Below are 24767 nucleotides of genomic sequence, written 5' to 3' on the forward strand. Positions count from 1 at the left end.
TGGTAAACAAGTTACTTAGTACTGCTTTGAAATTGTTCTTTGGTGAAACAGTGGAGCTCCGCAGGGATCATCATTGGTCCCAATTTGTTTAGGCCATATACAGTTTAGCAAGAGGTTGAATTTATATTTATTTGTTATCTCGTTGTACACGCCACAAAATGAGTATGTTGATGTTGCTATATCATCACACAATAACTGCTACTTTCTACTTCTCACCTTTTATTTCTAACATGCTTCTCTAATCTAATGTATCTATTCTGGGCATCCTGTAAAGAGCTGTGGCCGACACAAGAGGCGACCTTTAGATTTTGAGCCAGATTTTCATAGCCGGAGTAACTACCGGGCGGATTGACCTGTGCATGCTTTCCAGGATTGGAGGTGGAAACGAGAGCCCGGAGGATAGTCACCCAGACACAAAGAGATGCGAACTCCATCTAGAAAAACGCTGCAGTGTCCAGGAATTCAACTCATTTGGGACCTACTTGCTGTGAGTGTTTTGACACATCAACAACAATAACTCTTGCCAGGAGGTTACAAATCAAAGGGTCCCCAGTCCAGCTCCCTTCCTCACATCGTCAGTGGCAGCTTGTCGTCTGGCCCTCTACATCCCATCAAACGTGCCAGGCTCAAGGTCTCCACTGCTTTTACCATTATCACCCCATTTTATTTTAGTGCCACCAAATCCGACCAGCCCTTTCAAGGTGTGGTAAAGCACTCAGACATTGTGGCTATACTAATAGTTAAAAAGTATGTCCTTTGTGCAACTCACTTTGCCATATGAGAGAACAAAAAACGCTTGTGTTTTGATGGTGCAGAAGCCCACTCGCTAATGTAAAAACATCAAAAACAGGGTGTGAAGCTAATTTGATTTGAGCTAATAATAGTACATATTAGTACGTTACAGTTAGACGTCTTAATGGACTGACATGGAGCTGAAAAACATATATTTCAACTCCTCTCGTCAGGTGCATTCGAAAACCGGTTTGCAAATCTGCAGAAACCTAAAGCTCTGACGAATGTTTTTTGAATAAGCGGCAAAATCTCTTCAGTTCTTGACAACTAGTGCAAATGGAAAACTCTTGGATGACAGAGAGCTTACACAAATACTTGTATTTTAGAGCTAGGTGATTTTTCCAGGTTCTAATGTCCCTGCACTGACATTACAAGTGCTGTCACAAGCCCGTTTCCAAATTAAACTCGCTCATAGTTATTTTTAGTGCATAGCGCTTGATTGAATATGTCTGGAGGGGCCTATTTATAGAACATTATTACCACTTCGGACCACCCTCATGGGGTTCTATAAGTGGCGGCAAAGACACAACAACTCCAGTAAATCTGCCATTACTGCTGCCAAGTTCCAGCGCATTTAATCAAGGTATTTATTTGAAAAAGTGCTTGGTCCAGTTCACGAGACCCGCGTATGTTTGTCAACCCCAGTGAGAGTGAAGGAAAGATGGCGGCGGGCCCTGTTTGTTTAATGCATCTGAAAGGCGCTGGGACACACTCAAGGTTATTTAGTTTCGGCCCACTGGCGTATGCACGATGACAGAAGTTTACCACTAAGAGGGTGGTCTGCTTTTCCCATCGGAACGGGGGCGCAACGAGTTAAGAACAGCAACCGAACCAAATGTTTACCTACTTAAAAACCGGCTCAGGTGGCTTTAATTGGGTCAGCCCCAAACAGAAAATAATGTTTTCCAAAGTTTCACAACACCAAAGTCACGGTGATTAAGTAGTGAGTGCTTCCTGTTTCCAAGGAAAGCCCGTGTTGGTTCAACATAGTAATGCGTTACATTAATTTGCAGTCATTGGTTAAATAAATGAGAGATTTATATATATATATATAACATATATATAATGAGAAAGCAGAACTGAAATTTTCTTTCTGTTTTCGCTTTGACCTTTTCCATTGCCCCTTCCATCATCATGTTTCCATCTATTTTGTTGCATAGAAAACTTGCATTTTTTAAAGTCCATAAACCATCACCAGACGTGAGTTCGAGACTAAAATTGCATTTGATATGGCACTCGTGATTTGCTTGGATGCTGTCAGCTATCAAACAATCAAACAGGACCTTTACAATGCTGCGTTGACCAGGCTGTTAACTTTCATACATACTTTTATAAATCTGCTGGTTTGTTGGTGAGTTATGCGTTTTCTGCCTCTCTGGTTGAGTCCGTGTGGTCAGATAAGCGCCCTCCCTCTTCTCTGTTCTACATATTGCACCACATCAGTGCGTTAACACACTCCTTCCTGATTTAAAACAAGAACAGACTTCTACAGTCACACATGAGGAGAAGTCACGGCCGCTTAGTTTTTGACACTACACATGCGTGAAAAGAGTTGTATTTAAACATGTGAAATACAACTCTTTTTTTTTTAAGCTGATTGAATCCATTTAAACTTGGCTCTTAAACTATCTGCAGTTAACTTTCCACTTACTTTAACTGTGTCTTTCTTGTACCTTCCTCTCCTCCTACTTTAAAGAGGCGAAGTGTAGCAGCAGTCATGTCTCCCTCATTGGCGTGACGTGCCACATTGCCCCTGCCTTCTTTAGGAGCGCCCGTAAATCAGTCTAAGAGAGGTCAATTATTAACCCTCGACATTCCTCTGCTGATTCAGAACTTCTCACCATATCCTCAGCACTTTTCACCGTGCGGGACGCATAGGGATGAGGCGTCTCTGACCAAATTTGATATTCTGAACGAATCCTTGATGTGAATTATTTCAATAGATGTGTGAAGACTTTGTTCTTTTAAATGTATTTCTAGATACAGCAAATGTAACAGAACAAGCTCCAGAAGCAGGATAATGGCAGAGGAGGCGACATGAGTTAAAGCTTTATACACTAAAAATGGTTTGTCACAGCAATTCTAACCAGATGTTTTATGTGTTTTAATGTTTTATTTTAATGTAGTTCACTGTAGTTCAGAGTAGACTTCTGCAAACTGCATTGTTGTATTAGTTTAGTTCAAGTTAGTTTGTTCTCTAAAATAATATTGGCTCCGGACATGTTTAACATACAAACCGAATCTCCATTTTAAGACAAATCTTAAACACAATCTCCACCAATATCAGTCTACTCCAAATGAACTGTCTGCAAAGAGTCGGCCCCTGTCAAATAGCCATAAATCCCGTCACTAGATAAGGCTATACTTCTATGTCCGAACAGGGGGTGGCCCGCACGGTGTTGTGAAAGTGCGCAGAGTTCTCTGAGGAGGAATGCAATGGCAGGTCTAGACGTGAACTTCCGCATAAAGCAGGAAGAGTCACAGAGGCAGATGAAACCTACATTTACACACCCTTTCTGTTCTTCTCTGTTTGCGTGTGTTGTTTCTTCAGACCAACGCGCCGCTATTTGGAACTAATGGTTAACTAATGAGGATTCTGCTCTGAAGTTCTCGCGCATTGACGGCACCATTTGTAAAGGTGAGTTTTTAAATGTTATTTTATGTTAGTTAACGGTAAAAGCATTTTTTGTTATTGTACTGTGTTTATTAAGAATGTAGTGTTTCGCCACATAGTTCAAAAACACATGGTTATAAGTTGTTTTCTTTTAGATAGACGTCGTAATTATAATGGTAATACCCATAAGGTGTATTTTAGAATGATCAGAAGCCTATACTTTCCAATGGGTGGGCCCCTGTTTAATTTCAGGGGGACAATCATTCTCAACGGTTAAGCAGGGATTTATGTAGCATTTGAGTGTATCCCTGGATTGTCACTGGTAAAATTAATTCCCTCAGAAAGCTTTATGAAGAGAATAAGGCGCTGTGTTGGTTGACATGATCACAGGTTATGCAATTTTCATGCCCCAAGGAGCCGACTTTCTACAGCAGAATACGCCCAGGCTTGAACACACTGAACTGGAGCGGAGAAACATTTTGGTTTTTCTTTTAGTTCTTTGTAAGGAATTTGAAAGTAGTAGTGTTTAGTAGTAGTGGTCAATCATTTTTGTGTATTTGCATAAATGGTGGCTGTAGTTACAAATACTGTTTGCAGTAATAATAGTAGTGACAAAAAGGAAACGGTCATATTTTTCTTGATAAAGGGGATATTTTTGCAAATCATCTCAAACTGTGACTTCTGTGAAATCTGTGACTTAGATAAACTGCAAACGTACTCTTTGCGGAGACATTACACATCAAATATATTCTATTTTTTATACTTTTAGCAGCTTTTGTTGTTGGTTTCTTGATATTAGTGACAAGTGATCTTGTAAAATTCCATATCTTACCAACAATCATTTCAGTATTAAGTTGTGCACATGTATTCTACTGGACACAACAGTCCCCTTATACATGCAGTCTGCAGTAGTGGTAGTAGTAGGAGTAGTCAGGAAAGTACTAATGGTGATAGTTGAGTCATTTGCCACAACTTTGCATAAAACTCCATTCAGGGGCAATTTGCGCCCACATATTCTATTGGACATATCCGACCACTTGCACTTGCTGTCTGGCTTTTATTACCTCAAATACTTTGAAAAGTGCTTTTCATAGAGGAATGCCCCTCAGAGTGCGCCTCGCAGCCACTTGCAAAACGCCGTGTTTTTACAGCGCATTGTGCGGCTTTGGCTTAATGCCACGTCTCATGCCTGACCGTTTCCAATAATATTTATGAACGCTGACAAATCACATATTTTCAGAGTGGCTTCTGAAGCGAAAAATAATATTGTGCAAAGAGGCAGTGATGTATTTTTATTTGACTATTCTTCCCTTTGACGGCTGTGGATGGAGTTTAGTAGGGCTACTGGGAGGGTCCATACTGTTTTCATAGCTGTGAGTCTTCTTTTTACAGCGAGCAAAACTGGTACTTGTGAAAATGATAAATAAAGTTATAGAAAACTTACAAGATGCTGAAAGTAAAATGTACAATCACTAAGATAAACTCGAAATATATAACAAAACATGAACCCATGAACTTCCACCAGTTACAACATCCTGCCCCCTTTGTCAAGAGATAGGGAGAAGTGATCGGCGTAGTACAAAGTGACAGTGTCTTAGTCATACTTATTGCCATAATATACTATAATGGGAAGAAAAAGTGAGTACACCGTTTGGAATTTTTCACATTTCTGCCTAAATTGGTCGTAAAATGTGGTCTGATCTTCATCAAAATCATAAGAATGAGTAAACAGTGTCTGCTTAAACTAATACCACCCACATATTCCACAGGATAGCGTGGAATAAGTAAGTACACCCCCTAAATCTCACTGAACTACAGCAGTTTTGTAAAGAGGAATGGTCCAAGATTCATCCTTAAAAATGTTAAATGTTAATTGGTGATATATATATTTGTATTGAGTGCTCCTTGTGAATATTAGTTAACTCCATGAACCAAAAAAGGTTTTGTAAAATGACAAATTAAACATGAGCACTGAGCATAAACTTGAATAATTACTTAAATTTTTTCCTAACGTCAGCCTCCTGGCATAAGCGAGGGGTGTCCAGACTTTCTGCATCGAGGGCCACACATCGAAGTGTACGCAGTGTTGAGGGTCAATGCAGTGAAACGCTTAGCTAGCTGCATTTATCACAGGTTTTACCCACAGTCACGTGCACCAACAGGCTTGGAACCTTAATACCAGCTCTATCTCACACCAAAGTGCTTGTTATTGGGGTTAATCAAGTGTAGAAATATTGAGCTTAAGATTTGAGCCACACCTTAAGCTCCCCCTGGCCAAAGATATAATTTTTTTTTGGCTCAATTGAGATTGTAGTTTCATTCACTCTCCAAACACTGCTGCATCTTTAGGATTCATTGGCTCTGCCCACTGCCATAGGAGGTTTGTTACAACAACAAACACTTGTCTAAATCATCTCAATGAGGCTTCTAAAGGCAATATACTGATTGGTATGTACATAAGCTAAAATGTAATGCATAAATTTAAATTTTAAAAGTGAGCTGGCAAGGTAATGATGCAGACCACAATAATTTAGCTGTGCACCTAAAAGCAATCCACACTTGTCACACATAGTACAGAATTGCCCCCTGTGCTTAGAGATCCACGTGAGGTTACCCTTTTAGTCTGCCAGAATCTAAAGGCTGTTCCACTGTCAGTTTCAGAAAGCACATGACATCACAGCACCATGAGTTGATAGATTCCATACGTGGATTTTGGGCCCATTTTACTATAATGGCCTTTAGTTTTGATCACTAAGGCTGTTTATTCTAACCCAAACCAGAGCTCAGCATCCAGCACTGACAGGTCTATTGTGACTTGGACACGTGCCATTAGCTGCATTAGTTGCCAAAAGCCCCGGACGCGAGTGAGCTGTCCCATACACTAACGTTTTCCCAGTGTGACTGTATGACAGGCAGGGGCGCAGGCCGTTGTCATAATACAAGGTAAACATGTGGCACAGGAAAAAGAGATATTAAAGTACATCTGAGCCTGAGTCATAGCAGCAAGAAAAATTGTTTTGAGATACAAACTAATTTCAAAGGAAAGCAAGGATGCAATGCTTATGAATCAGGACCGATCCCTACAGTGATATAATGTAAAAAAGGGAGCGCATATACATCTTAAATTTTAAGTTGTGCTCCAAACTCATTCCTAACACATTTCTTACTCCCCGGTTCTTCACTGGGATGAGTTTATATATTATATTATATATATATTATACATCTCGCCTGCTGGTTTGCTATGGATAGACGTGTTATGAATCAGATGCACAGCATGCAAACGCCTTTTGTCTCAAAGTTCCGGTTTAGCGATATAATACTGAAGGACAAAACCAATGTTGTCCCTGTTTTGAACCCTTAACCAGAGAATGCCGCAACCTCACTGAGCGTGGGCAACTTATACAACCGATGTTTCAAGAGAAAAGGTCACTCTGATGTAGCAGTGATATGTTTTATGTCTAGGTCAAATAGAATTCATCCGTACGATCTTTATTGTCCAAATCCATCTATATTTCATTTGCATGTTTGCAGAGTGCATCTTTGTCGCCCAAGTTCACACTTTAACCACAGCATATACTGGGTCAGTGTAGCCGAGGGTTAAGGCAACAGGAGCAGGTGCTGGGTGCATGTCACCATTTCCGGCACGCGTTTCAACACAGGAAGTACATACCCTCTACCGCTTCCTGCCAGGGGCATACCATTTTCAGAAGCAGGGGAGGGTGGAAGGGAGGAGCGTGACAAATATGGAAAATACCATCTCTGCATCTATGATTCACGAGCCCATCTGTGGGACATTGGAAAAACATTGATCATATTTAAATGCGTACATTGTGTCTCGCTTGGAAGGCTATCAGTTGAAATCGTGATTGAGGTCGAGCCCCTGGGAATATTACCGACTTTTGATTCAATTTCGTCCAGCGAGCAAATCTAAAGAATCATGGGAGAAATGGAAAATGTTTTTATTACTAATGCACCGTGGCTTAGCAAGGAAGAGAAGTCAAGATGCAGTTATTAGATTGTGAGGGTGCTCTGGTTTAGCAAACAGAAAAAGCTCAGATGAGAACGAATTTAGCCTAACCACTGAGGCTTCCATCTTGCGCATTATGGTGTAACCCAAGCCTTATAAATAGTAGATGATTACAAAACTCTAGCCAGGTCTAATATAGAAAACACCCAAATCATTTCACACAGAATTAGAGATGTTTGTGAAGACTTTTTAAGATCATTCATTTCAGCTCTAATAAGTATTTGGTATTCTTTTTAAGCTTTTATTTATACTGAGTTGTTTAGTATGACTAGATATTAGGGCTCTCCATAATCTTAAAACATAACATAGCCATGCAAAGTGTCTAAACTCTCAGGTCTCACTAGTCAGTCTTGCACAATTCATTAAAAAAAATACCCTAAATTGAGATTGAGGCCGAAACTAAGATATTTTCATTCTTCCATGTGAAAGTGCAAGCTAAAACTTTAACTTCTCCTTGCATCTATAATTAAATACAGTTCTCCGCATTGGACTTCAGTGCATAAATGATACCACAGTGTGACTTTGAAACCACCGGTAACCATTGAGTATTCAGTTTCGTGTAATTGCCAGTGATAATTGCGGCTGTAATTGCTTTGCTCTTTAGTTGTGTGTTAATCAGAGCAGCATGTTTCCGCTCCCAGATGTCGACTGTCTGTCCACGTTGACAGACTGCACTCCAGCTCATGATTGACCGACGCCAAATGCAGACACGGTTTTGACTGCATGGCAGGAAAGAAAATGCATCTAAAATGTATTATAATTCTCTTATTATTGGAGAATCAAATGCAAATCCCACCCGCGGCTTTGACAATATCCACTATTCGCATGTTTTAAAGTCGAGTAACACCCGGAGCACCGAAATGATTCCACCGGACTGCTGACTTTTCACATCGCCGGTTACATTTGCCCGTATAAATCAGAATATGGCAGACTTAAGTCAGGGCTGGAGCAGTGAGATTTATGGCCAAGTGCAGTATGCAAGCATGCAGAGTGGAAACAGCCAATGGGTCATTTATCCCGGACATCAGCATTTTTACTAATCAATTTCTGAGCTCTCAGTGACAAATAGAACTGCAGTCTTGAGTTTAAAAGTTGGTGCTATAAAGTAATGCAGACACGTAGGCTCTATGCTTTCTGTACAGAGTATCGTTGATGCTTTAAAAAACATTAATTTCAATAAGATGTAAAAAAGGAAGAGAGGCTTTAAAGAGGGGGTATATACAATGATGATGAAACCTTCTGTTGGTCTGTAAATGCAGTGAATTAGAATAACTGCCTTGTGTAAAATTGCTCTCTCAAAATGGCTGCAGCGAATGTCTTGAAATAGGCCTCTGTCTCTTTAAGAACCTCTGACTCTTTCCGACACGCCCCCTCCACACGCTGTCTGTGGCATCAGTGGGGAGGGGGTTCTGCTGAGGAGCAGTGGTTGGTTACTCGGCTGGTGATGAAAGCTCGGAGGCGTCTCCAGGAGGTGGGGGCGTTCCTAGGAGGACTCAGGCAAACCTATCCCTAAAATGGCTGCCATCAGAGTTTTTACAGATTACTCAAAAATACGTGAATGTGCCAAGGCAACACTTCAGGCATGTTTTTAATGAGGGAATGACATAACATGATGTAAAGCTTGAAGCTCGATTTTGCAGATTACCCCCCCTTTAAACTTATTCCATGCATGTGTGAGTCTTGAGCATACTGGATCCGAGAAAGAAAGTGGGACAACCATGTGTTTTCAGTGTGAAACTGTACAAAAGTCGCATAGTTCTGAGGCCGAACTCCTCATGTGGAGCAAGATGTGACAAGTCGTGGCGCAGGCGAATACCAGGGAGCGTGCTTGTGCTGCAGATGAAACGGCGCCCGAGGCGACACATTTACACGCACTCATGCAGACACGTCACCCAGCGGCTCCGTTCCTCCAGCGTCACCGCGACAACCGAAGCTAATCAATGAACATTCTCACGTGGCTATTGTCTGACTGTGTTTGTTTTCCGCAGATGGACGACATAGACGCCATGTTCAGCGACCTGCTGGGGGAGATGGACCTCCTCACACAGGTACGCGCTCTCACAACACCAGCCCCCAGGTTATTCCATCAATCGATTTCTTCTTCCCTGCTGGCACGGGCATATTATTCCAAGATGACAGTGAAAGTGTGGTTTAGGGAGCACGAGGCATTGTTTTCACACATGGAGTCCAGATCTTAACCCTGATGAGAATCTTTAGGATGTGCTGAGGAAGGCTTTGCACAGTGGCCACTCTCTCCCATCATCAATACAAGATCTTAGTGAAAAATGAATGCAAGCCTCGAATCTTTTGACATGAAAGCTAAAGGCGGTCCAACACAATACAGTATTAGAGCATGTGACCTTTTTTTTGGTTAGGCAGTGTATATTTTGCTGCTACAAGTCTATGACATGTAACAACAGATATGTAAAGGACCCTATGTTCATTTCCAAAACATGACACTGCTTACACTGGAATTAATCCCTGGATCGCAGCAACCGCAGGCTTTGACGTGAAGATACTTTAACGCACGGCCAGATGAAACCACATTCTCCAACACAAACACCGAGGAGAGCCACTTGCAACATCAGGAAAAGCAACACAAAACAATTAGGCAGACACGCCTCTTTCAATTCAAGTTCAGGTAATGTAAATATTTATCACCGCACCGACGTCGCAATGAACGCAGTCGCTTTCAGAGGCCGCTAATGCGCTACACGTCCATTTGACCTTGTAACCTTTTTTCCCGCGACACCTAAATAGACTTGTTCTCGTATCGAGCCACATGACAGAGCCACTAAAAGCCTCCATCTATCACTCGGGTCGGGACTGGCAGCCGCAGCAGACGCGCTGGGGATAACACTCCCTTCACTCCTCTGCGGCGATAAATTACACGGCTCTTTTTGAGGGCTAGATGGGGTCAGGAGCCTGCTGCAGACCTCACTTTCGCTGTGGAGGGAAGAAGGGAAAAAAAAAAAAAGAAGAAAAGTCCCGCTGATCACTTTGATGTTGTTTTGCAGCCACCCATTTGGTTTCAATCACTTCCATTTTAGCCTTGGATTACTTCTCTACAAGAACAGATGGGAGCTTTGTGCTAGCTTGCATCATTTCTGTATGAATGTTGGTGCTATTAACTTACGTCTCATTAGCATTCGCCACAAAATCGATGCACGACATGTTGCAGTTCTGTGGATGATGGGGCCTATTATGTCCATTCCATGTGTATTATATGTTCCAAAGTGGGTTGTGTTGAATGGGCAGCAGTCATAACAAAGACACACAAACTTTCCTCCTCCAGCTTATGTGCCATGTATAATATTGTTACTGTATGTTCTTGTTTCTTTCTACCAGAGTCTTGGAGAAAACACAGAGCCTCCCCCTCCCTCCCTCCCCAGCGCTGATAAGGAAATCAACTTCTCCATCGGCTTCACTGACCTCAATGGTGACTCGACACTCAAACATGTTGACATTTAGAATTCAAGTCAAGCAACTTCACCGGCACAACGCTTTACTTGTGCGGGGAAACGCGATCTAAGAGCGGTCTGGGCGTCCACCGCGAGGGCTCTGATCAGAGATAAATTTGAAGGTCACCCGGCTAATTACGCACTTACTCTCTCGCCTGCTCTTATGGGACGGAAAACAAGGAGTAATAACCCGAAAGCAAGGTCGCGGCGTTTGCTTTCATTAGCCGTCATTTCCCTTCATTTCCCCCGTTCCCCGCTGCAATTTTCATTCATAATAGTTTTATGTACACTTTGCCACAAGCACAATCTCATGTGACAGTGTTAAAGCAATCAGGTGGTAAATTAGTTCGATTTCAAACCGTACTTTTCATGGCTGTGCACAGTCCGCAAATCAGTGCGTTGTACGACTTTGCCGATTGTGCTTTGTTTGACATAACTTCATTAGAGTGCTAAAAACAACAGTCGCGTCAACTTGATGAAATGCTTGGCAAAGGAATCACGCAGTCTTACGGTCAAATGATTCTATCTTTGGATGAAATCTCTCCCAGAATCCCTCAACGAGCTGGAGGACAATGACCTGGACGCCCTCATGAACGACCTGATAGCCGACCTCAACGCGTCCGAGGTGAAGCTGGCCGCGGAGATCGAGGGTCTGGCTTCCCCGTCTGCGACCGGACCGGGTCTACCGGCACCCAGAGGCCCAGTGCCGGAGCTCCCCTCTCCCACACCCTCGCTGCCCTCTCCCCCGCCACCACACAGCGGCGGCGGCGGCAGCAACGTGAGCACCCCAGCAACCACCTCGCCACTACCTCCTCCACAGTCCACCAAGCCCAGCAAGGTGAGGACGGGTGCGGTGTGTGTTTGTTCTGGAGAAAATAAAACTTCCAAGGGGAAAAATCACTGTAAACGGTGAAAGAGTGCATTGTCATTGAACTTGGGTAGTGCAGCTTTAATCTTTTTTATGAAATTTCAAGACACAATAAAGGGAAAAGGGGAAAAAAAGGAATTGCTGTTTAGAATTTATTGTCAAAATCTCTTTTCCATATGACTTGAATGTCCAATTTTCTGGCATATTTTTAGATCTCCAAAGAGAAGCATATTTTTAGATCTCAGTGAGTGGCACCTACATTAAAATACAGCCCAGAGTCTAGACCGGCTGTAATTTTCCCAATCTCTTCTTTACTGGTGCTGCTTTTCTCGGGTGACAGGAAACTGCTGCAACATGGCATCACTTCCCGACCCCGTACATTTTGATTTTACGTCTGCAAAAAGGTGCTCTCGGAATTGGACATTGATCTCGGGGCTGTTCCTGAACAAAGAGGCGGCGCGCGGGGCATGTGTTACAGTTACAGTCTGTCTGGAACACATCAAGATCAATGGCCGAGGTCTGAGGAAGAGTAGAGTGCGAGAGGGGGGCCAGCCAGACGGGGACCTTATTACTTTAGCAGGGCGCTTTACCTCATGCTAGAAACACCAGCTGTGCGGAGAAAGGAGAATGCGTCATTGTTGGGTAGAGGCGCGCAGGTTCGTCAAAAGTTGCACTGTCTGCAGGTTTACTGTAAGGGTATCTCCGGTGAATAAGACCAGGGCCGCAGAGCAGGTGATCCTCTTCCTGCTCATTTAAGGCCGCGAGATTAGGCAGCGTCCCGGGTGAAATTAGCAAATTTCCGTGTGGTAGAATAAGAGGAAATTCAAACCGAATCAAATCATAGCAGGTGACAGCTTGAACGCTTGGCGGTGATGAATGAGTTTTTCATATTGACTAGTGGATAAATAGTCATTGTGGAATAAATACTTTCTAGTTTACACAATGACAATGGGAAAACAGATCACACATCAGCACACCTATCCCGACTCTAAACCAAACGAATGACAGAATGTCCCACCCGTTTTCTCTGGATGTTGGAACTTGTCCTTTTACCTTTGAGGTTTGAGGAACAGCAGTCCTTCCAGACTCAGACACGTGCTGCTGTTCCCTGCGTACTCGCTGACTCTTCTGATCCCACACCCAAATCCCAACCTTAACCCAGCTCACGTGTCCCGTGTCGTGCTCCACTCAAGGGTGTGACATCAATCCTTCAACCCTAACCCCAACCTCTAACTTAAAGCAATACTAAGTAACTTGTTTATCTTAATAAATCCTTTTCATAGTCTCTCAGGGGGTAATACAAGTGTTAATGGGATGATTGGGGGGGTCTTTCATCTCCCCCTGGTGTCTCTGGCCAGAAAACCGCAATTGCAACTTTCCCTGCACCGGGTCGGAGGCGCCAATACACACTAATGTAATCACGAAGAAGAAATAACAGTCTAACGGGCAAAGCTAACTGTGGGCTAGCGTGAATTAAACAGTATTTACAGCCACGTTTGAGTGAAATAAATGTTCTCCATTGTGTAATTGGATGTACAATATCCCTCTCTCCCTTTGTCTTTTCTGTCAGCGTAGTATTTAATCTCACGGACAATGAATGAGTAAAACACGCAACATGCTACGACACCTGCAGTGGCGCTTATGGCCACTGGGGGCATGAGTCACTTAGTACTGCTTTAAGCCCTGGTCCTTAATCTGTGGAAAAACATTGGTTCCTCTGGTTTAACCCTGACAAAACACTTAAAACCATTTTTAGGCTATGCAAAACAACACTCTCTAAATATGATATCCACAAACTCCAAATATGATTCCATTTGCTACTTTGTTGGCCGGTTCAGTCACTTTGAAAGTCTTTGTATTTTCATTTTCTAATTTACTTTTCTCTGTGATCCGTTTTAGGAAGAAATCGAGGCCCAGATTAAGGCAGAGAAGATCAAGCTAGCTCTGGAGAAGCTAAAGGAGGCCAAAGTGAAGAAGGTAGGATAACTTTGTCAGATGATGCAAACATTAAGGAGCCGGTGAGTTATTGGTACTGTCTGCACAAGTGTTCTGACATATAGCGTGGTTCCTTCTTCCTCTTCTTTTTGAACAAGTCATGAATCACGGTATCGGATCGAGCCAACATCCTGAAGGGCACAGTGCGGCTTCCTCTCTGGTGATATGTGGACACTTCCTCATGTTCAAAGCAGCGCAGACATGTGGTCATGCTACGCAGGCTAAGCATACAGTCCACATTGTTCCCCTCAAGGAACGTTGAAGCAGCCAGAGCCCAATGTAGCGGTGCAGTGGCCGCAGCGTTTAGGGAAGCACAGCGCACTTTGAGTTTCATAGGAACATCTGTTTGAAAGGAGATAAGGAAGGTGCACTCTCGGTGGTTTTGTGTAGACGATAGCTTCCACTTTCAAAATCTGCTCTTGCACTCTGTGCCGTAAGCAATACGTTTTCATGAGAATGATCGTCTTATATAGCTCATTTTCAGTTCAGTGTTGCTTTACAACCACTCACACACCATATTACATCAGTGAGGTGGGTGAAGTGTCTGAAAACCAGGGCCCTCTGCGTTCCTACTGGGTTTTACATTTTTAAAAACATCATGTTACAACTCAGTAACATTTTGATTTGAGACAGACTTAAATACTGAGATTCTCATCATTAGGCCTGTGATGATAACAATACTGTTCGATATATTGAGGCAAGAATATATTGATATAACAATATTTTAAGTCTTATGCCACCAAAATCGACAAATATTAAATGAAAATCACAGTAATCACAGTAATTGTTTTAAAAGTATCTTTAATAACACATATTTACACAATTTATCGCTCATATAATGGGCTACATCTCACATTCATGGTTTAAACATTTGTCTGAAGTTGAAGCTTCATGCAGCAATCTATGAGAACCTTTCCTCCTGTCATTTCAGTCTGTTTAAAAAGACAACGGCCATAAACTCTTGCATTTTATCTCACCGCACTCACCAGTATGATATTTTCCACAGGTTGAAAACAGTGGCCCCACACTTGTGATAACATCTCACCATCTCATTTTTATGACACACGACTTGCTTGACCTCAAGTTCTCAGCGTTCCAGAGTTGGATTTTGTTCCAGATGAGAGGGAGTGTGAAGCCACACGGAGAAAGCTAAACCGAACAGCGCAGAGAGATAAAAGAAGTGGAAGTGGAGAAGCTGGGCCGAGTAGTTTTATGGGAAATGCTGAGGATGCCTTTTTGAGCCGGGCTATAGAATTAGCATACAAAAACAGCAATTTAACGCTCACGGGCTGCAATCAAGCCGGCTAATAAACAAGCTTCAGCACTTGATCTGATGTCTCACTCCTGGGACACCTGCTGCTGCGCGCAATATGTCGACTGTTCAATCTGTCCCGCAGGTGACCCAAATCAGGAAATCCAAACAAAATAATCTGATGTTGTTTGGACAGCTCTCAACAGATTTTTACAATTTTCACCAGGGCGGGAAGACTGAGAAACATTTGTGTGGCTAAGTTTTCCAAGCATCCGCGCTCACTTTTCATTTGAATGACTGATGAAACAATGTGTCTGTGTGTCAGCTGGTGGTCAAGGTGCTGATGAATGACGGCAGCTCCAAGACCCTGATGGTGGATGAGAGGCAGAACGTGCGAGAGGTCATGGAGAACATGTATGAGAAGACCCACTGCGACTGCAACGTGGACTGGAGCCTGTGCGAGACCAACCACGAGCTGCAGCTTGGTTAGTAATGCTCTACTGCACCGCACAGAGCGAGGACAGAGGCTAAACTTTCAATCACTGCTGCTTCATTAGGAGTCAAAGTTAAGGAGAGTCAGAGTGTCAACAGTTAATGTGATTGTTTCCGGTTATAGAGTTGTGTTTTGTTCATATTGTGTATTCTCCTCATCAGTTCCCCGTATCAGACAGTATGTGTACAGGCAGTGCGCAATATTTCATGTCCCGATGACAGACTGCGTTTTTATTGGCTCAGTGGCAGCCGCAGAGCAGTGAACTCACAATATGAAACATAGAGCTGGTTCACCTCAGCTCCACACATACAGTACACACACAGTACACACACACACAGCTACACACAGCTACACACAGCTACACACAGCTACACACGGACACACACAGCTACACACAGCTACAGACACACAGTACACACACAGACACACACAGACACACACACACAGACACACACAGACACATGCAGACCTGACAAGAAGCAGAGGCGGTTCTGGCTATAAGCAGAGTAGGCAAATGCACAGGCACCGCCCAAACCCCCCCACCCTCCCGGTGGAAATATCTGCCATAAATAGCTTTGTTTCTACAAGCCCCCCCTCCTGCTTGTATAGTTGTCTAGAGATTATGTAACTTAGTTATTTTTGTTGTTGTGGGACCATCGTTTTCAAAATTGCAACACAGATTTACCTGTGGGTGCGGACAGAGGCATTACATTACATCAAATATGTGTACTGCAGTAACTTTTTGAAGTAGCTGCACTTCTTTGAGTAGTTTTCTCAAACATTACTTTTTACTTCTTATTAATATTATAAGTATGTACTTGCTTCAAAAAAAAAATATACATTTTGATGCATAAAGGTGTAATTTTTGTTTTGTTTGCTTAATTCTTCATAATAATTGAAAAAGTATGGTCCCGTCTTTGTTTTGTTTCTCAATTTATGTCACTACACTAAAATGTACATTCTACACTCAGTTATTCAGTACTTGCAGTGTTGTTTTTACTTGAGCAATCATTTTCTAATTTAATTGACTAAAAATGGTTACTCTGCCCAACCCCGGGTACGAATGAAGTAATCTAGCTCAGCTTATTGCATCTTGAGATATAATTTTTTTTATTGTCAAATTAACTAAAATTTGATTTGTTTCTATATCCCTTTACCAACTAACTACGCAAGTTGCAATTTTACAGTTTGATTTGCCTTAATAATATTTTTGCCACCTGAACTTGTGTTAAGTCAAAGCAGGGGACGCCCCCTAGACACTTATTTGCGTGACATCTGTTCACTAATACAGTACAGTCAATCTTAACACTCCATTGAAGGCTGTAAAACTGTGGGCCCCAAAACAGCCTCTTGCTTATGACCCCCGCTAAGTGAGAAGCGGCCCTGGACAGGTGGGGCGGATTTGATGCACGGGACGCTCCCGCTGCTTCCTCCTCACTGTCATGTGGAAATGGAAGCCTTATGATCTCAATCCGTCGCCTGAGCAGCGAGATCCACATTACCATCTGCTCTCTCCGCGGCTAACAACTTGATCAGATTGTTATGGGGCGAATGCATTATTTCACACAGACAGTCTTATATATCACCAACAGGGAGCCACTAAAGTCTGTCGTGAAGCGTATAAATGAGGACCCCATGCTAAAGTCATTACACTCTCCAAGAACTGCAATATAAGCCAATATTATTTTCTCCACAATCGTATTGGGTTCATTTTATATTTGGTTAGTTATGCGGCGAAACTGTAAATTAAAGGGTAAGCCATGGATTAGTCTATCTTTCCTTCATCTGCAGGAAGCCATCTGAAATGACAAAAACATGACTTATACCTCACTTCAGCTTTTGTTCATTCATCATTTTGTGGAAAGTGCGCACAAAGCTGTTCAAAGCAGCAGCAATGAGTAAAATGGTAAATGGTCTCAACTTATATAGCGCTTTTCAACCTTCATTAGGTCCAAAGCGTTATGGGTAAAATGAGTAAAAGAATAGTAGTACAGTGGTTGTAGCTTGTAGTAGTAGTACTAGAAGTTGGTTGTTTTAAAATGAAGATTTTTAAGACCGTTTTAAACATCCATTATGTCAAAAACATCTGTATTTATTTGATCTAAAGTCAATATTTCTCCACGAACCATGGAGCTTCTTCATGGCGAGGTCGGTGACAGTAGTTCCTTCAAGGTGGAGCTGTGGGCGGTGGCCTGACCGTATAGACTGTAGGATAGTGATGGACTAAGTGAGGGTGGTTTCCCCCATAGTGTTCAGTGCAGGCTAACTGAAGCTCGTTCATGCTAGCAGTTTGGCTGGGTTTTTGGAGCCAGCTTATATATTTAGGATAGGGCAAAACTAAAAATGAAAATAGCGAAAGGAAAGAATAAATGGACCACTGTTCAATATTGACTTCTAGAGACAACAATGTTTTAATGGAAAGACTTCATGCAGCTATAGCGATGCTACATCCAAGTTATTCACAGTGTAAGTGTGTACAGTATTGTCTATAAACTAGTCAACTAACTCAAATCTTTTTAACCACATTTCTTTTTTTAATTGAATTGATCATAAATATTCATTGTCCAATTTAACAACTTATGATCCAACTCAGTGAATGTTTAGTTGATTTTGGTCAAGTGGCTAGACTGAGTGTGTGTGTTGCTGATAGAAAAGGAAAAAAGGGGGGATGTGTTGCTTGCTTGTTTCTTTTCCTTCAGTCATCACTTTATTATATCCAAATGATAGCTCATGTCTAACTGTCTGATTATAAGCTGACACAGAGCACCAGTTAAAGGGTGGCTCAGCGCATTAGTCAAGTGACTCATGGATAGGGAGCAGTTGAGTTTGTGTGTCACTGCTGACTAACCGGCAGTGTGACACTGACACTGTTTAACTGAGGGAACCGCAGGCTGCCAGAAAGACAACTGAAGCAGCCATTTCCGATATAGCTTCCTATTTTATTTCAGATCAGTGGAGATTATTCACATGGTACATATGTGTAACGCAAGTTCAAAGTCCAGTTGAAAAGCTGATAGCAGTTACACACATGCAGCCAGCCTTGATTGACAACAATACATTACAATCTGCTTTGTTACTGAATGTAAACCTAAGCCTAGGCTACTGTTTACCGACTTTAACCCTTTAATCACGTCTAGTCAAGTAAACCACAGTTCCCTCTTCAAACAGTTCAGCCATGTGCTCTCCACCCACGCCATCAAACACACCATGTGGTTTATGTAGCTCAAAGGAGGTTTTTCACTCCTTATAACTCACCGTATAACTGCAAAGTCACACCGCACGCTTAATGGCCGTAATAGGCTCTGAACAGACTGGCAGCCGTTTGTGCCCGGGCGAGGGACCTGTAATCGGAGCTCAAAAGGGCTACTGATGTGATGGAGAAGTGTGAGGGTGGAGTGTGGGTGAGCTCACAATATGGTCCAGCTTTAAATCTATCCAGACGATGTGTAAATCTAAGAGGTGTTGCTTTAATAAATGATAAATGAATTTCCCTCCAGTTGGGGTGGCATCAGAACTACTGTTGTTCAATCTCTGCTACGACATATTTTAGGCACAGCGAGTGAATGATAAAAAAAGGAGATGATAAATAAATAAATGCTTTGTGGGCTGTAGTTTGCATAATGATATAGTGTACAGTGCGGCTAATGAAATAAACTGGAGGTGGTTTTCATTTTCCAAAGCCTCGTTGTTGGCAGTGGCGTGATGTCCAGTGAAATTACAGTAATGGCTCGCATTGATTGGAGTGCCGCAGGAGAAAGTTCTCTCTAAGTGCCGGACTTGTACACACTCTCATTCAGGCCGAGGTTTTACTGCTCGCTGACATTTGAGGAATGCCTTTAATAAACAGAAATCATAGGCTGTTTGAGCTTATGCTTCTCTCGCCTTGAGCCAAAACAAGGATCGCAGGGGGCATCAGTCAGTCTAACGGTGGGCTCTGACCTATATTAAGAAATGCCAAAGTTTGAATCATATTTTCAGAGAGTGCTGATTGTTTTTTTTTTTTCACGACATTGGTAAGATGGGTTCACTGATGCTCAGCACGCACACTGCAAGTTGGAAAACTTCTTCAACCAGTCTTGCCTCAAAGTAATGAAAGCTTATATTGGATACACACCGTCACCATAAATGACTGAGTAGGAAAACTTTGTAACAGCATTGTGTAAAAAGTTACTGCAAAGTGAGAAATCGTATGTAGAAATATAGAAATCGGGGTTCAGGCGAAAGTACCAATCCCTTTGCTTTTGTCTTTCGGGTTTGTCCATTGTAAACCGTGTCATTCGCATTAACATACAGTCCCTGGCTTCTTGCAGAGCGCTTTTTCGAGGACCACGAGAACATGGTGGAGCCGCTGTTGGCCTGGACCCGGGACAGCGAGAACCAGGTCCTGTTCAAAGAGATGCCGGAGAAATACGAGGTGTTCAAAAACCCTCAGGTAGGTCCGCTCTCCATCTGTCGGGCGCACACTTCGCCGCTTCCCAACGTCAGCATGTAAACACTGATTAATCACCGGTGAGCTTCGTACGTCATCTCTGCGATTCGGCCCTGCATTATTTTTGGCCACAGTCCGTAGAAATCCGTCTCCGCGCAGCACCGGCAGAGCCCCATTTGTGTATGAATCTTGTCTAAATGATGACATGTCGAGCGTTCAAGGTGGAGGCCATATATACATACACTGCTGTGATATTTCAGTTTAAAAAAAAGGCATGGACATCTTGGCATGTTTGTTGACATAATAGCAGCTCTTTGTAATCTCAGACGGTTTAATGGACTTCGTCTGTTGGCAGAGGGCTAATGGCCTGATTGCCACATGGAAACTGGGGAGGTATCCACGAATATAATGTACTCAATCATCCCCCAGAAAAACACAGATCTGTTTTATTCTATAAGCCCAGCGCGATTTATACTCTCTACATTTGACAAAAGGCAACTAAATAGAAATCCTCCCTGTGGTTTGTTCACCACATTTATGGGAATAAAAAAGCCGGGAGAATGGAAACAGCTACACACTATGACAGGCCGGCCACTTTAAGATGGATAGAAGGAGGTTTGCAATCAATTGCTTTGAATAGACTTTTTGCTGATGATGGGAATGTGGTTGAAAACATATCATATTCAATTACATTCTTCATCACCTTCATACAGCAAAACTGTTTTTGTAATTAGCCTTAAGCAGTGACAATAATTGCTATGAAGGCTTTATTGTATTTGTATTTGTAGTCTGCATTTGACCCATCCTTCAACCAATGCCTCAGGCCAATCTGCAAAGAGAAACGGGCGGGTGTCAATAATGCAACATCTCATTTCAGAACTTCTATCTTTGGAAGAAGGACAGGAAAACCCTCAAAGACATGAAAGACAAAGACAAGGAGATCTTGATAAAGGTGCTCAAACACAAACTAGATTTCAGTGTTCATTTGTTCCAGAACTAAGTCTTTAATTTGCCGTTTGTAGGAGAACTTCTGTGGCACTTCCACCATCGTCCCGGATCTGGAGGGAGTGCTGCACCTCAAAGAAGACGGCAAGAAGTCGTGGAAACCGCGCCTGTTCCAGCTGAGGGCCTCGGGAATTTACTACGTGCCTAAAGGGAAGACCAAGGTCTGGCATGGGGTCAAGGAGCGAGGGGAGGGGGGGGGGACGTGGTTTTGTAAAGGGCCTGTCACTCTGATGTGTTGGACATTGGGCTTATCGTCGCTCCGTTTGTCTCTCCGCAGTCTTCCCGTGACCTGGTCTGCTTTGTGCAATTCGACAACGTAAACGTCTACTACGGACAGGACTATAAGAGCAAATACAAGGCCCCCACGGACTTCTGCTTCGTTCTCAAGGTAACCGTCCCCGCCAGGCATTTGTAAATGTAGTTAGGAACATAATACAAAAGCTGAAACTGGGGTGCACGGAGCAAATATGATCGCAGACACGTCTAGTAGTCTTCTTATCCACTGGGATCCACAGGGATAAACCTCACACATAATGCAATCAGTTGTCAATATACAGACAAGAACTCAATGACCAAAGCAGCATTGGACCTGTTCACCTTGTCTGCTAGCTTTCAGACCTCCCTTTTATTTTGAATGTTCTCATAAACATCCATAAATACTGCGTCGTATTACAGTAAACGTCCATTGTCATAAATAGGTGAATTTAAAGAAGTGAAAGAAGAAGTGGTGAAATGGACAAATGATCGTTTTATTACGTTTAAGTGTATGATAAAAAAAGAAGAAAGTCGGCGGTGGCCCTTGGTGTTAAAAGCCACACTCAGCGATTGCAGGCTGCTTCTAATGAACAACAAGAGTTATCAAAATAAAGCACTTAGAGTCAAAGTAAAGCAGAAACAAAAAGCTGATGTCCCGCTGTAAGTGGAGCAACCACAAAGATAAACCGCTGTGTATTTGCTGCATCCAGATTACATAAAGTTTGCACTCTTCCTTCGTGCGTTAAAGTTACTGTAATGCGGCGTTAGCAATGCCCATAGGTTGAATCAGTGAGATAAACAGAAAAGTCACTTAGTTCAAATGCTGACTCCGCCGAAATGATCAAAAATTAGTCGGAGAGGCGCAATACGGGATATGAAAGTGCACTTTTTCTTTCTTTCCCCTCCTATCTCGTCCACAAAACACCCCCCATCAGCAGATAGCAGCAGACTGGAGATGCTCGGGACCAAAAGAGCTTAGGGAGGCGCAGAAAGTGAATTAGTCGCGAGTGAGAGACAGAATCCTCAAGGTTGGACGTCGAGGGAGGACGAGGTGCCAAGGCGCCGCGGTCAAGGCCAGAGGAAATGGCCTGTCAGTTTGGACGAGTGAGGAGACCAAGATCTAAGGTCTATGGTGGCTGCGAACCTGGCGTTACAATCTGGCCGTGAACGAGTTAAAGATTCTACGTAATGCTTCATAAAAGTACTTTCGGAAATCTCGGCATCATGGCTTTATGCTTTTATCATTTAAACATCATCAGAAGTGGGTAGAGTAGTGAAAACATTTAGATTTTATTTGCGTAGGAATAAAAAGCACTCATCCAAGTATAAAGTGGTCATTTTATTATCCATTCAAAAAGCAGGCGCAATGTCGGATTGGGATGCCACATCCTATTGCTAAAACCAGCTTTATGATCAATCTATTTCTACTACCCTGGCACCGGTCCCCAATCATGTCCAAATTGGTGCTGAATTTTGAAGGTTCTGAGCTTTCAAATAATGGCTTTATAAGGAAATTAATATTTAGGGAGTATTACATGAAACAAAACATCTGACATAGCATTTTTTACACTTTACAGAATATTTCTTCTGTATATTACCCAAGTGCAAGTTAAAATGATGGTGTAATGAGACTACACCACAGTTGATGATGATGTAATGGAAACAACTGCCACAGATGCCAAAGCGAGAGTTTGGGAGATTAGGGTTTATGACTCGCCAAAACTGCTTCAAATTTCCCTGCGGCCACAATAAATACTTAAACCTTAACCTACTTACGGACAAACAAATTTAGCGTCATTACAGAAGCTCTAACTGCGTAAGAATCACCTGAGGGGGGGCTGTAAAGGCAGCTCATTAGAAATAGTCTCACACTGTCGCCCTCTGGAAAGCTGAGGCTAGAGACATGCTGCCCTCTGGTGGTTATTGTGTGAATATTGTGTTATTGTGTTATGAAAGAAGTGAGGAGACTGATTAACTGTGGTCACATCTGAATAATGTTCTTCACAGCATCCTCAGATTCAGAAGGACTCCCAGTATATCAAGTATTTGTGTTGTGACGACGAGAGGACAATGAGGCTGTGGGTGACGGGGATACGCATTGCAAAGGTAAATATAACCTGCTTTTTTTTTTTTTTTTTTTTTACTTTGCTACATTTTAGAGCATGTTTTGGAATGGAGTTAGAAGTAAAAGTGATTAGAGTCAGTCTTACAAAGCCCTGACCTGAAACCTGAAAAAAACAAAAAACAAGGTGACTTTGTTCCCCCAGTATGGTGCTGCACTGCATGAAAACTACAAAACGTCAGAGAAGAAAGCAGCTGTCACTGCCATGTTCTCCAACCTCAGCACTCCATCAAGCTCCAGCCAGTCCACCCCATCTCCAACCATTAAAGGTACAACACAGAATAATCTCATTATTCAGCTCCATGTACTTTCATCAGATATGTGTAAAGTGTTCAGCCATCATCAGTCATGCCATCTATTTTTACTTTGTAGCCAAATCTCCGAGCCAGGCCAATGGGCACGCTCCTCAGCCCCCAGCACGACCAATCTCACAGGTACAGAGACACTTTATTTTGATGTATATGCAATACCAGGGTACATGATGAAAGCATGTTTGAAGCTGTCATTGTATAGCCAAGTGTTTCATCAAACTCACTTAGATAAACACTAAAGCAAGTTCTTGTCTTCTTTCTGTCGTCCCAGAACATCGGAGGTATCCCGCCCCCTCCTTCCCCTCCACCTTCAGGCCACGCCTTCCCTCCTCCCCCACCATCGGGCTCCGGACCTTCTCCCCCTCCGCCTCCACCGCTGGCTGCCAAGAACTCTGTCCAACTGCCCCCAAAGCACCGGCAGCCGTCGTCTTATCGATTCCCCACACCTCCCGACTCCGTAGGCCCCCTACCTCCCCCGCCCCCTCCGCCACCCAACGACGAGGCCCCGCCTGATTTCCTACCGCCTCCTCCACCTGCAGCGTCATTCCCGCCTCCTCCACCCGCGGCATCCTTCCCACCTCCTCCACCCGCGGCCTCCTTCCCACCTCCTCCACCCGCGGCCTCCTTCCTGCCACCGCCTCCCCTAAACTCCATGCCACTCCCACCTCCGCCAGCTGCTTTGGATCTACCGCCTCCGCCCCCTGACCCGGGATTTTTGCCGCCACCCCCACCCATGCAGGCCTACACGGGGACAGGAGTGCCTCCACCTCCTCCTCCGCCGCCTCCACCAGGCCCCATGCCGGCACCACCAGCTGGTCTAAGGCTGGCGGTGCGCTCCTCTGGGTCCTTGAAGAAGACTCCACCGGCGCCGCCAAAGAGGACTACACCGTCCCTCCAGGGAGGAGGAGGAGGAGGAGGAAGTGGGGACGGGGACTTAATGTCAGAACTGATGCTCGCCATGAGGAAAAAGCGGGGTAATGTTTAGTCCCAGAATCAAGTTCATAATAGAGGAGCTGCAGCCATGAAAAAGAACTGTCACTTACGATGCAACGTTGACTTCAATCAAATAACTGTATTATGCAACCCTTTACCACATACTGCAATTGTCATGTGTAAATTGGTCATTTCATCTTCTATAGTTGA

General features: G+C 43.2%; 1 protein-coding gene across 2 annotated transcripts; it reads left to right on the forward strand.

Annotated features, from left to right (window-relative positions):
• Positions 1-386: 386 nt before the first annotated feature.
• On the forward strand, positions 387-24725 carry apbb1ip (amyloid beta (A4) precursor protein-binding, family B, member 1 interacting protein). Of its 2 annotated transcripts, XM_079576170.1 has the most exons (15): positions 387-487; positions 3344-3430; positions 9422-9481; positions 10782-10872; positions 11443-11732; positions 13662-13739; positions 15335-15494; positions 19813-19934; positions 20809-20883; positions 20954-21097; positions 21214-21324; positions 23199-23297; positions 23459-23582; positions 23686-23747; positions 23896-24725. In XM_079576170.1, exons 3-15 carry the CDS (start codon positions 9422-9424, stop codon positions 24607-24609), a joined length of 2130 nt encoding a protein of 709 aa, XP_079432296.1. In that variant the 5' UTR covers positions 387-487; positions 3344-3430; the 3' UTR covers positions 24610-24725. The 2 variants fall into 2 exon arrangements, with proteins under 2 accessions (XP_079432296.1, XP_079432295.1); XM_079576169.1 differs by lacking the exon at positions 387-487 and having other exon boundaries at positions 3288-3430.
• Positions 24726-24767: the final 42 nt, after the last annotated feature.

The sequence above is a fragment of the Gobius niger genome, assembly GCF_951799975.1.
Source record: "Gobius niger genome assembly, chromosome: 18".
NCBI classification, from domain to species: Eukaryota; Metazoa; Chordata; class Actinopteri; order Gobiiformes; family Gobiidae; genus Gobius; species Gobius niger.